Here is a 13,241-nt window from a genome sequence, read left to right on the forward strand (position 1 = left end):
TCTCTCCATGGGGCTTGCAGCGATTACTGGGACACTGAGAAGCAGAGCCTCTGAGGGCAAGACTGAGAGCAGCCATAATTGCTAACCCCGCCCTATTGATCCCATGAGACCCGCCCCGCCCCAGCCCTGCAGGGAGACTTTTGCTGGATAGCCTCAGGCAAAGGCTAGATTAGCACCTCCCTAGAGATCCAGGAGCCAGGAAGCCCAGAGGTCAGAGTGGGACCATCCAGTTTGCAGCTTCATGGAACCATAAAAGACACACTCAGGGCAGACTCAGTGAGCACCAAAGCCCCATCGTGCAAGTCTAGCCCCAGAGGGGTGTCTCCAGCACAGAAGTTCTCCCACTGCAGACACAGCTGATTCTCACAGCCAATTGGCCTGGAGGTCAATTCCTCACAGTGATAACTACAACAATCAAAGCTTAATTACAACAAGATTGTGCACAAAGCCCACAAGGGGGTGCACCAAGAGTGTCTACCTCAGGTAATTGGGACACTTAGCACAGAGAGGAACTCTGTCGACACAGCGAAGCATAAAAAATGCCGAGACAAAGAAACAGGACACAAACGACAGAATTGGAGGAAAGCAAACTGTTGGATATAGAGTTCAAAACCACACTTTTAAGGTCTTTAAAGAACTGCCTAGAAGCCGCCGATAAATTTAATAAGGCCCTTGAAAAGACTGGTCAGACCGCCGATAAATGTAGTGAGATCTTCAAGAAGACTGGTGAGACTGCCGATAAATGTTGTGAGATCCTCAAGAAGACTGGTGAAACCCTCAATGTTGTGATAAAGAACCAACTAGAAATTAAGTATACACTGACTGGAATAAAGAATATTATACCGAGTTCCAACAGCAGACCAGAGGGTCACAAGAATCAAGTCAAAGATTTGAAATACAAAGAAGCAAAAAACACCCAACCGGAAAAGCAAAATGAAAAAAGAATACGAAAATAGTGTAAGGAGCCTCTGGGACAGCTTCAAGCGTACCAACATCCGAATTATAGGGGTGCCAGAAGAAGAGAGAGAGCAAGATATTGAAAACCTATTTGAAGAAATAATGACAGAAAACTTCCCCTACCTGGTGAAAGAAATAGACTTCCAAGTCCAGGAAGCGCAGAGAACCCCAAACAAAAGGAATCCAAAGAGGACCACACCAAGACACATCATAATTAAAATGCCAAGAGCAAAAGACAAAGAATCCTAAAAGCAGCAACAGAAAGAAAATCAGTTACCTACAAGGGAGTACCCATACGACTGTCAGCTGATTTCTCAACAGAAACTTTGCAGGCCAGAAGGGAGTGGCAAGAAATATTCAAAGTGATGAATACCAAGAACCTACAACCGAGACTACTTTATCCAGCAAAGCTATCATTCAGAAGTGAAGGCCAGATAAAGAGCTTCACAGATAAAAAAAAAAAAAGCTAAAGGAGTTCATCACCACCAAACCAGTATTATATGAAATGCTGAAAGGTATCCTTTAAGAGGAAGAAGAAGAAAAAGGTAAAGATACAAATTATGAACAACAAATACACATCTATCAACAAGTGAATCTAAAAATCAAGTGAATAAATAATCTGATGAACAGTATGAACTGGTGATTGTAATAGAATCAGGGACATAGAAAGGGAACGGACTGACTATTCTTGGAGGGGGGAAAGGGGTGTGGGGGTGAGGGAAGAGATTGGACAATAATCATGCACCTATGGATGAGGACAGTGGTGGGGAGTGAGGGCGGAGGGTGGGGTGGGAACTGGGTGGAGGGGAGTTATGGTGGGAAAAAAGAGTAACTAATGTAATAATCTGAACAATAAAGATTTAATTTAAAAAAATAGAATAGAATTGAAGGTTTGAGGAAATGGGATCAGTGAATACATATTCTGCATTTACATTTTCTCCTGTTTAGTTATTTGGTAGAGTGATAAAAGCAAGTATTGCTATTGACAATGGAAGAGCAGCTGAGTTCATCCGAAGACGAAACTACTTTGATAAATCTAAGTGTTATGAATGTGGGGTGAGTATAGCTAAAACTTAATGTAATTTTCTCTAGTGTACAGTACTTTCACACCAGTATTTTATTTGTGCTCTTCTAAACTCCTGGGTGACTAAAACCAGGTTATGAAAAATGTTTTAATCTGGGACTTGACTCGTCTGTGCAAACTCAATTGAAATGTAGTATGTAGAGCAGGACCCAGAGATGGTGGAGTTGGGTCTAGATGTAGCAGTCCGGTGTGAGAGGGAGGGGGGAAGGTTCTGGAAGGGTGATCATGGTACTCAAGGCTTGGTCTGCAGGACTATGGGACACACAGGGACAAATGTGAAGTTGGCGGGTCCTGAGTGGTGCTTAGAGCCGGCAGGGTGGCGATGGGGCTGGGCAAGGTCGGTGTGAAGGTGGTAGAGGAGGGCCCAGGGTCGAGCCCAGAGTCCTGCGACCTCCAAGAGACCTTGAAGGAAAAGAGCCTTTGAAGGAACAGGAGAAGGTGGAGCCCAAGGAAAGGAAATGGAGGGGTTTGCAGGTAAGAAGAGCTGAGTCCTGAGCAACACCAGAGGGATCAAAGAAGTAAAGACTGTTCTAGAACTATCTTCAAATAATGGTGGCTTTTAAAAAAGCCTTGGAAGGGAATTCCCTGTTGCTGAAGGGAAGCAAAGAGGCCGCTTCCCACAGGGCGCACTGCGGGAGAGGAGGGGCCGGCTCCAGTTAGTGCAGCTCCCACCCGCCTGGTGAGGAAGGGAGGCGGAGCTCATACCCTCAGAACCAGGGAGGGTGCAGAGTGAGGGGCCGCCCCCACCCACCGCATTCCTTCTCTTTGCTGCTCAGCTCCACGCTTCCCCACAGCTCCTCTCTGGTCTGGGAACCAAATGGTAACCAGTTACAGGCCCAGCTGCCCTGCCCCAGCTTCCTATCCTTTCGTTCCCTGAACCCTGCCTACCCTACTAGCGTGAGGGAATCCCCGGCTGAGCAGCCAGGCCCCCGCCACCTGGGCACCCAGAGCAGGCGGCCAACTTCCTGTCTGACTCCAGCAAGTCAGGTTTGCCTGCCTGGGCTTCGGCTTTCCTGCGTGTAAAATGGAAAGAGTCCCACAGCAGGGCCACCCTGGAGCACACAGCCAAGGCCAGGAGGGGGATGAATGGCCCGTCCGGAGCAGGAGGTGGCAAAGCGGGAACGCCGGCCGGGCCAGAGCGTGGAGGGCCTGGAAGTCCTGGCTTTTCAGTGTGGACTGGACCCTGCAGACCCGGCCTTGGCAAGCTCTTGCGCTGATGTCCCCGAAGCCGGAGCCAAGCACCTCTGTGAGCCAGGGCCGGAGTTCTTAGCAGCCCCAGCTTTTCTGGCCCTTTAAATATAGTTCCTCATGTTGTGACCCAACCATGAAATTATTTTTGTTGCTACTTCATAACTGTAATGTTGCTACTGTTATGAAACGTAATGTAAATATCTGATATGCAGGATAGTCTTAGGCGACCCCTCTGAAAGGGTCGTTGGACCGCCAAAGGGGTCGCGACCCACAGGTTGAGAACCACTGCTCTAGGAAGTCCTCATAGGGTCTATTTCATAAACTTGACATGAGTTTTAATTTAAGGAACTACAATGTAAAATTGCATTCTGCTGAAGAAAGATAATTCTACTTCACTCACTTCACTGCCACCCCCAGCACAGACTGAGGCCCAGTTCCCGGAGTGAAGCTCCCCGGGGGAAGGGCCACGGCCCCCATGGGCACCCCTTCTGGGTCCCTCTCCTCTATGGGGTCTGTCCTTCAGCAGGTGCTGTGTGGAGTGGGCTTCCCGGGAAGAGGCCCTGAGCTGGGCCTGGCTGCCAGCGAGATTGCCGGGAGCCGGTCCATGCTTGCTGTTTCAAGGGACCTGGCATATATGGCATACTGTTCTTAATATGTTTGCTCACCTTCTTGGCACTATGTGTTTTAACCAAGGTCACCTCTCCGAGAAAGGTTGTTTCCCCAGGTAGGGATTTTCCCCTGAAGTTAGGGAGGGAATAAAACCCCTCAACTAAGTGCCAGGCGGGTAATTAATCACTTTAACTACAAACAGTCATGCTTAAGCTACATAATCTTTACTCCCTGGAATGGAGATAAGAAACGCCCTAACCTTTGTAATAGAGATTGATAGGATTGAATCAACTGGTATAAATACAGATGTAACAAGACAGCAAGAGACAGAGAGAGAGAGACAGAACCTAGGCACAGAACCTACACAGAACGTTCTCTAGAGACAGAAGAACTTCACTGGAAAGAACATGGCAAAAGATCCTGGACTGAACCTGACTACAGAAATTGGCAAGAGAACCTGACTAGAACCTGGTGACTGAACCTGGCTGGAGAACCTGGACAGAACCTGGCTGAAGAACCTAGCGAGGGAACATGGCTACAGAACCTGGCTGGAGAACCTGGAGAACCTAGCAAGAGAACATGGACACAGAACCTGGCTGGAGATCCAGAGCAGAACCTCTCTGGAGATCGAGACCAGAACTTGGCTGGAGATCCTGGCTAGGCTGCTGATCAGCTGAACACTGTCTCCGTGTCATTCCTTCTTCGCTGACTCCGTCCACACCTTTGGGGACCCCTGGACCTGCTGGGGCTGGACCCCGGCACGAGATGTTGCCATCAGCTGAGTGCGTTTGGTAGAGGCGGGAACAGGTTCCTTTCGACCCCTTCAGAAACCAGTCCCACCACTTCTGAGCCATGTGACCTTAGACAAGTTAACTGACTGTAACCTTGGATGAGCTCACTAACTATCTGATCTCGGGTAAGTTAACTTGCTGCCTGTGATCGCAGATAAATAGCCTTCTTGCCTCTGGGCCTTGAGGCTACACGGAGCAGAAATACCCTCGGTGGCGACCTTCCCCCACTCCCTGCACCACGCTCTGCCCGCCCCCAGTCACACGCTCACTCTTCCGGCTTCTCCTTCCCCACCTTCTCTCCACCCCATATCTCTGTCGGGCTCTTGAGGACTCAAAATAAAACAAAAAAAAAAAAAGAAAAGAAATGTAGTATGTAAAGGTAACCTGAGTTGGATGATACAGAGTGACATTTTCTCCAGTTTCTAAATCTTTGAAAACTGTTAGGTTAAAAAGTATTGACTAATTACTTATATTATTGTCTTAAAAGATTTTAGTGACCCGAAAATATTTGTGTAAAATGCGATATTGCCTGTTTCTATAATATTTTGCCAGTTTAGTGTCTGCCCTCTGGTGGTCAGTGCGTTTCAGATCGACTCATTGACCTATTGTTCTGGTCATTCTGGTCATTTGGTCTTACCGATCACTTAGGCTTTTATGTATACTAATATATTCGTGCTCTTGTGGGGAGAGTGTCCCTCAGCCCAGCCTACACCCTCTTCAATCTGGGACCCCTTGGGGGATGTCCAACTGCCGGTGGGATCGGGCCTAAGTCGGCAATTGGATATCCCTCTCACAATCCGGGACTGCTGGCTCCCAGCCGGTTGCTTCCTGCCTTCCTAATTGCCCCTAACCATTCCCCTGTCAGCCTGATCGACACCTAACTGCTCCCTTACCGGCCCGATCGCCCCCAACTGCCCTCCCCTGCAGGCCTGGTCACCCCCAACTGCCCTCTCCTGCCAGCCCAGTTACCCCTAACTGTCCTCCCCTGCAGCCCTGGTCACCCCTAACTGCCCTCCCCTGCCAGCCTGGCCTGGTTGCCACTAACTGCCCTCCCCTGCAGACCTGTTCGCCCCCAACTGCCCTCTCCCTGCTGGCCTGATCTACCACAACTACCCTCCCCACCAGCCATCTTGTGGCTGTGGGCACCGCCGTCTTTGAGGAGTGGCAGTCAATTAGCATATTCCCTCCTTATTGGCTGTAGGCGCCTCCATCTTTGTGATGGCCTGAGGGTCAATTAGTATATTCCCTCTCTATTAGATAGGGTAGATGGTTAGTCTAGCACTGTCAAATATGAATACAATGCAAGCCATAAATGTAATTTTAAATTTTCTAGTAGCCACATTGAAAAAGAAACAAATAAAATTTAAATCTTTTACTTAACCCAAAATGTATCTAAAATGTAAAATATAATCATTTAAACTATGGTAATTAATGTTTTAAAATTAAGATATTTTGCTTTCTTTTTTCATATTGTCTTCAAAATCTTGTATATATTTTACCCTTATAATGCATATCAATTTAAACAGGTTCTCGCTAACCACCAAAGAATTATGGCTAGTGGTTACCATAATTGGACAGTCCAGGGATCATCTAGATATGAAAGAAGCAAAATGAAATTAATTTGGAAAAATGAGGAAACTAAATTTGTTTTTGAAACAGAATGTTAAACGACATCTTGGGAGTTAGGAATAGTTTTGTCCCAATTTTATCAAGTAACTAGAGGCCCGGTGCATGAAAATTCATGCACTGGAGGGGGGTGGGGTCCGTCAGCCCAGCCTGCCCCCTCTCACAGTCCGGGAGCCCTCAGGGGCAGGAGGCGACACCCCCATCACACCTCTGCTGCTGCCACTGCCAGCTGCGCAAGCCTCGGCCGGCCCTGGTTACCTGAGCCTTGGGCAGCCCTGGGAGGCTGGGGAGCTGACATCCGAGACTTGCCTGTGCCTTGGGCTGGCCCTGAGTGGCTTGGGGGCTGAAGGTACTGGGGGACTCTGAAGGCAGGGCTGAGGGAACTGGGCGCCGCCATCTTTGAGGGTGTGGCAGTGAGTTAGCATATTCCCTCCTTATTGGCTGAGGGCACTGCCATCTTTGTGATGGTGTGAGGGTCAATTAGCATATTCCCTCTATTAGATAGGATAACTTAAAATGTTTGTATTCAAGGTAGATAGTTCATTTAAATTTTGAATTATTTTTTAGCATGTATTTAAAATGTTTGGAGGAAGAATACTTCTTTTACTCTTAGGTCTTTGTGGACTTCTAAAATACTTTTTTATTGTTAAAATAGTTTATTAGGAGTTAAAATTACCTTCTAAATATTAATGGGTTTTATTAATTTCTTCATATATGTTCCCAGTGTGACAGTATCTTTTTTTATTTTTTTAAGTTCTAACACCTTTTAGTCTTCAGGTACCAGGCAAGTTTCTATTAATAACACAACAAATATAATATTTTCCTTTCCTTTTTAATGGGAAACAAAAGGAAAGTGGACACTTAAGTTATGCTTGTCCTAAAAATATGCTTGGAGAACGTGAACCTCCAAAGAAGAAAGAGAAAAAGAAAAAAAAGAAAATTCCTGAACCAGAAGAAGAAATGTATGTATATCCACTCTTACTAAATACATTATAGTGTTGTTTCTGTCTTTTTACTATTGGTTAAATGCATTCTGATTTTTTTTTTTTTTAATTTAGTGAAGAAGTAGAAGAAAGTGAAGATGAAGGAGAAGATCCTTCTATTGACAGCCTCAGTCAGGCCATAGCTTTCCAGGTACTAAGTAGTTTTTTTAAAAGGCACCATGCCATAGCAGCCTTGGGTTAACAGTTTTATATTCCTTACTTACTTTATTAATCATCTCCTCATTGTGGCAACCTGTCTTTCCCCTTCTCCTCCTAAACTTCAGGAGACTGACTACTTTTCTAAGGTCTTTAGAAACATTATGATAGAAAAGTTCCTATTGGCTCCTAGATTTTAAGGACCCTATAACACTTTTAATATCATAATTTGTTTTCATTATAGAATTGAGCAGAACTATTTGATTAAAGTGAGTTTAGCCCAACAGAAAAGATTTTATTAAAGATATTGAAAAGATACCTTTGAAAGAAGCTTCGCTTCAAAACAAAACCAAAAACATATTTTTGACAACTAAAGGCCCTAATACAAATATATGAAATATTTTTTAAAGACGGATACATAATCTCCTAATTTTTATATAACCAGATATTTTGTTTTAATGTAGTTGACAAATGGTAAATGTATACGTCAATTTATTTTTCCTTTTAGTTACCTAATTTCATATTTTATAATTCCCACCTTCAGCAGGAATGGAAAGTAGTTTTCATTTACTATACCTGTTAATTAGTAGAAATTGCCTAAAATAATTTTGAGTAACATGGTGAAACGGATATATTGGGAGTGAGGGAGGAGCATTCTGATGAAGTAGAATTGTTTGCACAGACTTGGAGGGTGGGGAGTGTTGGCACGTGTGATGTGGTTTTGCATTATTTTGAATTAACGTGCCATAATAAACAGGTTCCTGGTTTTGTTTATTTTCTTACAGCAAGCCAAAATTGAAGAAGAACAAAAAAGGTGGAAACCCAGTTCAGGGGGTCCCTCAACCTCTGATGATTCAAGACGCCCAAGGATAAAGAAGAGCACATATTTCAGTGATGAGGAAGAACTTAGTGATTAAAATTATATTTATTATGTAAATATTTTTTTTAAAGATTTAATCTTAGAGTACCAAGTTCAGTTGGGACTAAAGATTGTTTTTAGAATTTGATCATAAAAATACCTAATGCCAAGTAATTTTTTTACTATAAAATAGTTCACCCTAGCCAGATAATTGAGTTGGTTAGAGCGTCATCCCAGTACACCAAAGTTGTGGATTCAGTCCCCAATCAGGGCACATATAAGAATCAATCAATATATGCATAAAAAAGTGGAACATCAGGCCGAAACCGGTTTGGCTCAGTGGATAGAGCGTCGGCCTGCGGACTGAAAGGTCCCAGGTTCGATTCCGGTCAAGGGCATGTACCTGGGTTGCGGGCACATCCCCGGTGGGGGATGTGCAGGAGGCGGCTGGTCGATGTTTCTCTCTCATCGATGTTTCTAACTCTCTATCCCTCTCCCTTCCTCTCTGTAAAAAATCAATAAAATATATTAAAAAAAAAAAAAAAAGTGGAACATCAGCCTGGCCAGCATGGCTCAGTGGTTGAGCATCAACTAGGAACCAAGGAGGTCATGGTACAACTGCAGGTCAGGACACATGCCCAGGATACAGGTTCAATCCCCAGTGTGAGGCTTGCAAGAGGCAGCCAGTCAATGATTCTCTCTCATCATTGATATTTCTATCTCTCTCCCTTTCTCTCTCTCTAAAATCAATAAATATTTTTAAAATTACTATAAAGTAGTTATTGAAAAGAAATTTTAAAGTATCATGCTTCTATCCTGCCTTAGGAGAGTATTAATAATAAAGATTTGTTAATAACCATTAATCTTGAAAACTATATTTGAATTAAAAAGAAAATATATAATAATGCTATTGTCATCCCAGGAAATAAGGTATATATTAAAAAGATTTGTTTGAGGGTTTATTTTAAAAATGTATTAGTCTTGATTAGTTTACATGAGGACTTTTAAAATAAATTTCACCAGCAAGAAAAAACCTTCATAAAGACTGGAAAAAGTTGAATGATGTATTGTTATTAAATATTAAAAAAATTTTCAAGAGAATTTTGTTTTTAATATGGGTGCTTGTCACCTTATTTCTTATAGCTTGATCCCAATCTGGATTACATTATAATTTCCCCTAAAATATAAAGTAGCTCTAAAATGCTTATAACCAAACAGCATTAATTTACCTTGCCTTTGGCACCCAAGTTCATTCCCCTAAAGCAGCTAATTTAAGGTGTTTCTTTTCATATGTACATATATTTTCCTAAATAAGATGCATATATTTTTCTACTTAATTCATAAAGGGATAGAGGATTTTTCCATCTTCTATACTCCCCACTGCCTTCCTCCGTTTTTCAGTATGGTTATGTTAAAATTGTTGGTTAAGTCCATTTTTATTTAATCACCATGTAAATACTGTTCACTTCTGAGCTAACAAGTGTGCTATTATATTTTTTCAGAGTTAATTATTGCCTCATTTTTTATGTGTTATAGATCTTTTTATGTATGACTAAATCTGCCCATACCTTCTGCAGATAGTTATATGGGAATGGGATTATAGAGCCTTTAATTTTCTGTGTTTGTATATTTCTATAGTGTTTGAATGCTCTTAAAAAGAATACCCACTTACTAGTTTTCTTAAATTACTAAAAGCAATAAAAATATTTCCACTTTGACAACTACACAGGCGATGAAAGTGTTAACCACTTGCCAGCAAAGAATCTAGATTGCAATGAGGAAAATATTCAATATGAACAGACAGATCAGCACCAACAAACATTTTAGGGAAATGGAGACCCAAATGACCAGACCAAAAAGGATCTTAAAGGAGCTGAGAAAATTCTGGCTAAAAAATCAATCTGGGCCCAACCAGTTTGGCTCGGTGGATAGAGCGTTTCCCTGCGGACTGAAGGGTCCCAGGTTAGACGCTGAAGGTGGCCTCCAGGAATCTGAAGAGCCCACACCTGGCCTCTAAGCCCCTCAGCCCTGGCCACCACACAGCTCCAGCTTGTGCTCTGCCCTTCCCTGGAACCAGATCTCTCACTGAGCCCTCCATCTGCCTCTCACCCACCTGAGCTTCCAAAGGTGCAGGAGGGCACCTCATTTGGGGGTGGGAGTCCCAACTAGGCAGGACAGAGCCCCCTAAGGATTGCAGAAGGTTGGGGAGGGGGGTTGCTGGGCGGCCTTTGGTCTGGGACATGGGGTTCCCTTAGATTGTGGGTGTACCTCCCTCCGCAGCACAGGGCTTCGTTTGGTTCCCTCTGTTTCTGGGCACTGGCCCCACAGATTTCAGGGAAAGGGACTGTGGACCCATAATAAACTTGGTGCTTTCTAATATTGAAAGCATTTGTCAATCAGTGCTGGATATAAGCGATGCTTTCCCTCTGCAATCATTTATTCATTCATTTGCTTTTTTGACTAGATGCCTATTCTGAAACTGCCAATTATAATTTTCAGATTATCACAAAAATCAGTTAAAACCACAATATAGTAGGACATTTATAAATAACTAGAGGCCTGTTGCACAAAGAGATTCGTGCAATAGGCCTTCCCTTCTCCTGGCTGCCAGCACAGGTTTTCCTCCGGCACCCAGGATCCAGGCCTTTACTCCGGCTGGAGCCACCTTCAGTCTTCCATCTTCACTGCTCTGGCTTGCCTTCAGTCTTCCCTCCACCACTTGGAGCCTATGTATGCAAATTAACTGCCATCTTTGTTGGTGGTTAATTTGCATATCGTGCTGATTAGCCAATGGGAGGTTAGCGAAGGTATGGTCAATTACCATGTTTGTCTATTAGATAGGATAAATGGTAGTTTCTGTTTTATATCGGTAAGTGTGCATATATGTAGAACACAACAGTGATCATGAGATATGTAGGCATTATGATGTATGAATAGTAAAACCTTGACTACCATATCTAGAGGTCTTGAAGTACTTGAAGTTTTGCATATAATATACTACAGATAAAATAAGTCATTTAGACTCAAGTCATATATAGAAGTGTGATAGGTGACAGGAAGAGCCATGGAATCACATAACTGAGCCATTCAGCTTCAGAAATGGATGAATGGGTTAAAATGTCCCACATAGAATAAGGGTATTCCTACACAATGTTTCATCTATTTCAGGTTGGAATCAATGTGGAAATAACTTATCCTGTCAAAAGAATCTTAAGCTCTCCTTTCATCACTGTCAAGGACAGAATACCAAGGCAGCTGAGCAGGAGACACAGAGAAAATACAGATACAGCACCAAACAAAAAGAAGCCATTTCCCATAATAAGCAATTTCACAGACTATTTGCAGAAAATATGGAAAAAACATTAAAATCTTTTTGGAAAGCAGTTCCATAAGCACTGTTACTAAAGTAACAATGCAAACAATTACAGTCAGAGACAACCCTAAGTCCACAGAATGGGTTTAGCCACTACCAATTACTTTTTTAAAATACATTTTTTATTGATTTCAGAGAGGAAGGAAGAGAGATAGAAACATCAATGATGAGAGAGAATCATTGATCAGCTGCTTCCTGCATGCCTGACGCTGGGGATCGAGCCCGAAACCAAGGCATGTGCCCTCACCAAGAATGGAACCGTGACCTCCTCGTTCGTAGGTTAATGCTCAACCTCTGAGCCACACCAGCCAGAAGACTATTAATTACTTTAAACATATATATATATATATATATATATATATATATATATATATATACACACATACACATATGTGTGTATATATGTATGTATATATATATATTGATCCCCACACTGGGGATCAAGCCTGCAACCCAGGCATGTGCCCTTGACTGGAATCGAACCTGGACCCGTCAGTCCACAGGCTGAGGCTCTATCCACTAAGCTAAACCAGCTAGGGCTCAATTACTTTTAAAATTGCTTTTAGCAGATCCTATTTTAAGAATCCTTAGGTATAGATAAAATCAATTAGGTATAGATAGAATCAATTAGTAATTTTAGTTACGATCTGGTACCTAGAGTAAGCTGACCAGAAATATAACAGCTTTTATACAATGTGGTCTTAAGCAAATTCTTTTCCCAGAGAGTTGCATATCTCATCACATCTTTTCAGATGCATAGCTCTATGCAAAACACAAAACAATTTATAAAGGAGATATTATAGTTTGGTTAGGACTTTATGTGTATACTCAAAACGAGTTAAATCCAAAAGCAAGCTTTTAAAAATTATCTGAAAGAATTTGTATCACATATTTAGCACTATGCATCAGGCACTGTCTTAAAAATATCTATATATGTAAAGGCTATTATGCTAAGTGTTCCTCTGACTGTCCGACTGGTTGCTATGATGTGCAGGGAGCAGATGCTCAATGCAGGAGCTGCTGTGACGCACACTGGCCATTTACAAAGAAACGGCACTGCAGACCTGATGCCGACGAAGCCACATTCAGCTTCCCCCATGTGGGACACAGGCCCCGACACCCCACCAAATCGCAGTCAACACTGCCGAGACCCCATGGCCTGAAATGCAGCCCCCAGCCCAGCCCAGCCCAGAAACTGGCTATGGGTGCTGGGTAATAACATCACGTAGCAACCCTGGCTTCCTCTACCTAGCAACTAGCCTCCTTGGAGTTTCTTCAGCTCAGGAATATGACTTGCTTTATAGGGAAGTGCAAACATTTCACACTTCAACCCAGTGGTTCTCAACCTGTGGGTCGCAACCCCTTTGGGGGTCAAACGACCCTTTTATAGGGGTCTCCTAAGACCATCGGGAAACACATATATAATAACATTGTTTTTGTGATTAATCACTATGCTTTAATTATGTTCAATTTGAAACAATGATATTGGGGGTCACCACAACATGAGAAACTGTATTAAAGGGTCATAGCATTAGGAAGGTTTAGAACCACTGCTTTAACCAAATGTATGTTAAGCATTTTCCCATGCCTCATCTCATTTGATCCTCACAGA

The 13,241-nt window shown here is 43.0% G+C and overlaps 1 protein-coding gene across 4 annotated transcripts in view; it reads left to right on the forward strand.

The window, feature by feature from the left end:
• The window catches only part of ZCRB1 (zinc finger CCHC-type and RNA binding motif containing 1), an 86,410-nt gene that overhangs the window by 7,151 nt on the left and 66,018 nt on the right, over window positions 1-13,241 (forward strand). For 2 of the 4 annotated variants that reach the window (XM_081082839.1, XM_081082838.1), the window contains exons 5-8: window positions 1,906-2,013; window positions 7,108-7,220; window positions 7,317-7,392; window positions 8,183-9,173. In XM_081082839.1, the coding sequence (XP_080938965.1) occupies window positions 1,906-2,013; window positions 7,108-7,220; window positions 7,317-7,392; window positions 8,183-8,314 (429 nt within the window). In that variant the 3' untranslated portion in view covers window positions 8,315-9,173. Of the gene's footprint in view, window positions 1-1,905; window positions 2,014-7,107; window positions 7,221-7,316; window positions 7,393-8,182; window positions 9,174-12,623; window positions 12,730-13,241 lie in introns of those variants that run through there. The other 2 variants (XM_081082840.1, XM_081082841.1) reach the window with 2 other exon arrangements.

This window comes from Myotis nattereri (genome assembly GCF_964212035.1).
Source record: "Myotis nattereri genome assembly, chromosome: 2".
NCBI lineage: Eukaryota > Metazoa > Chordata > Mammalia > Chiroptera > Vespertilionidae > Myotis > Myotis nattereri.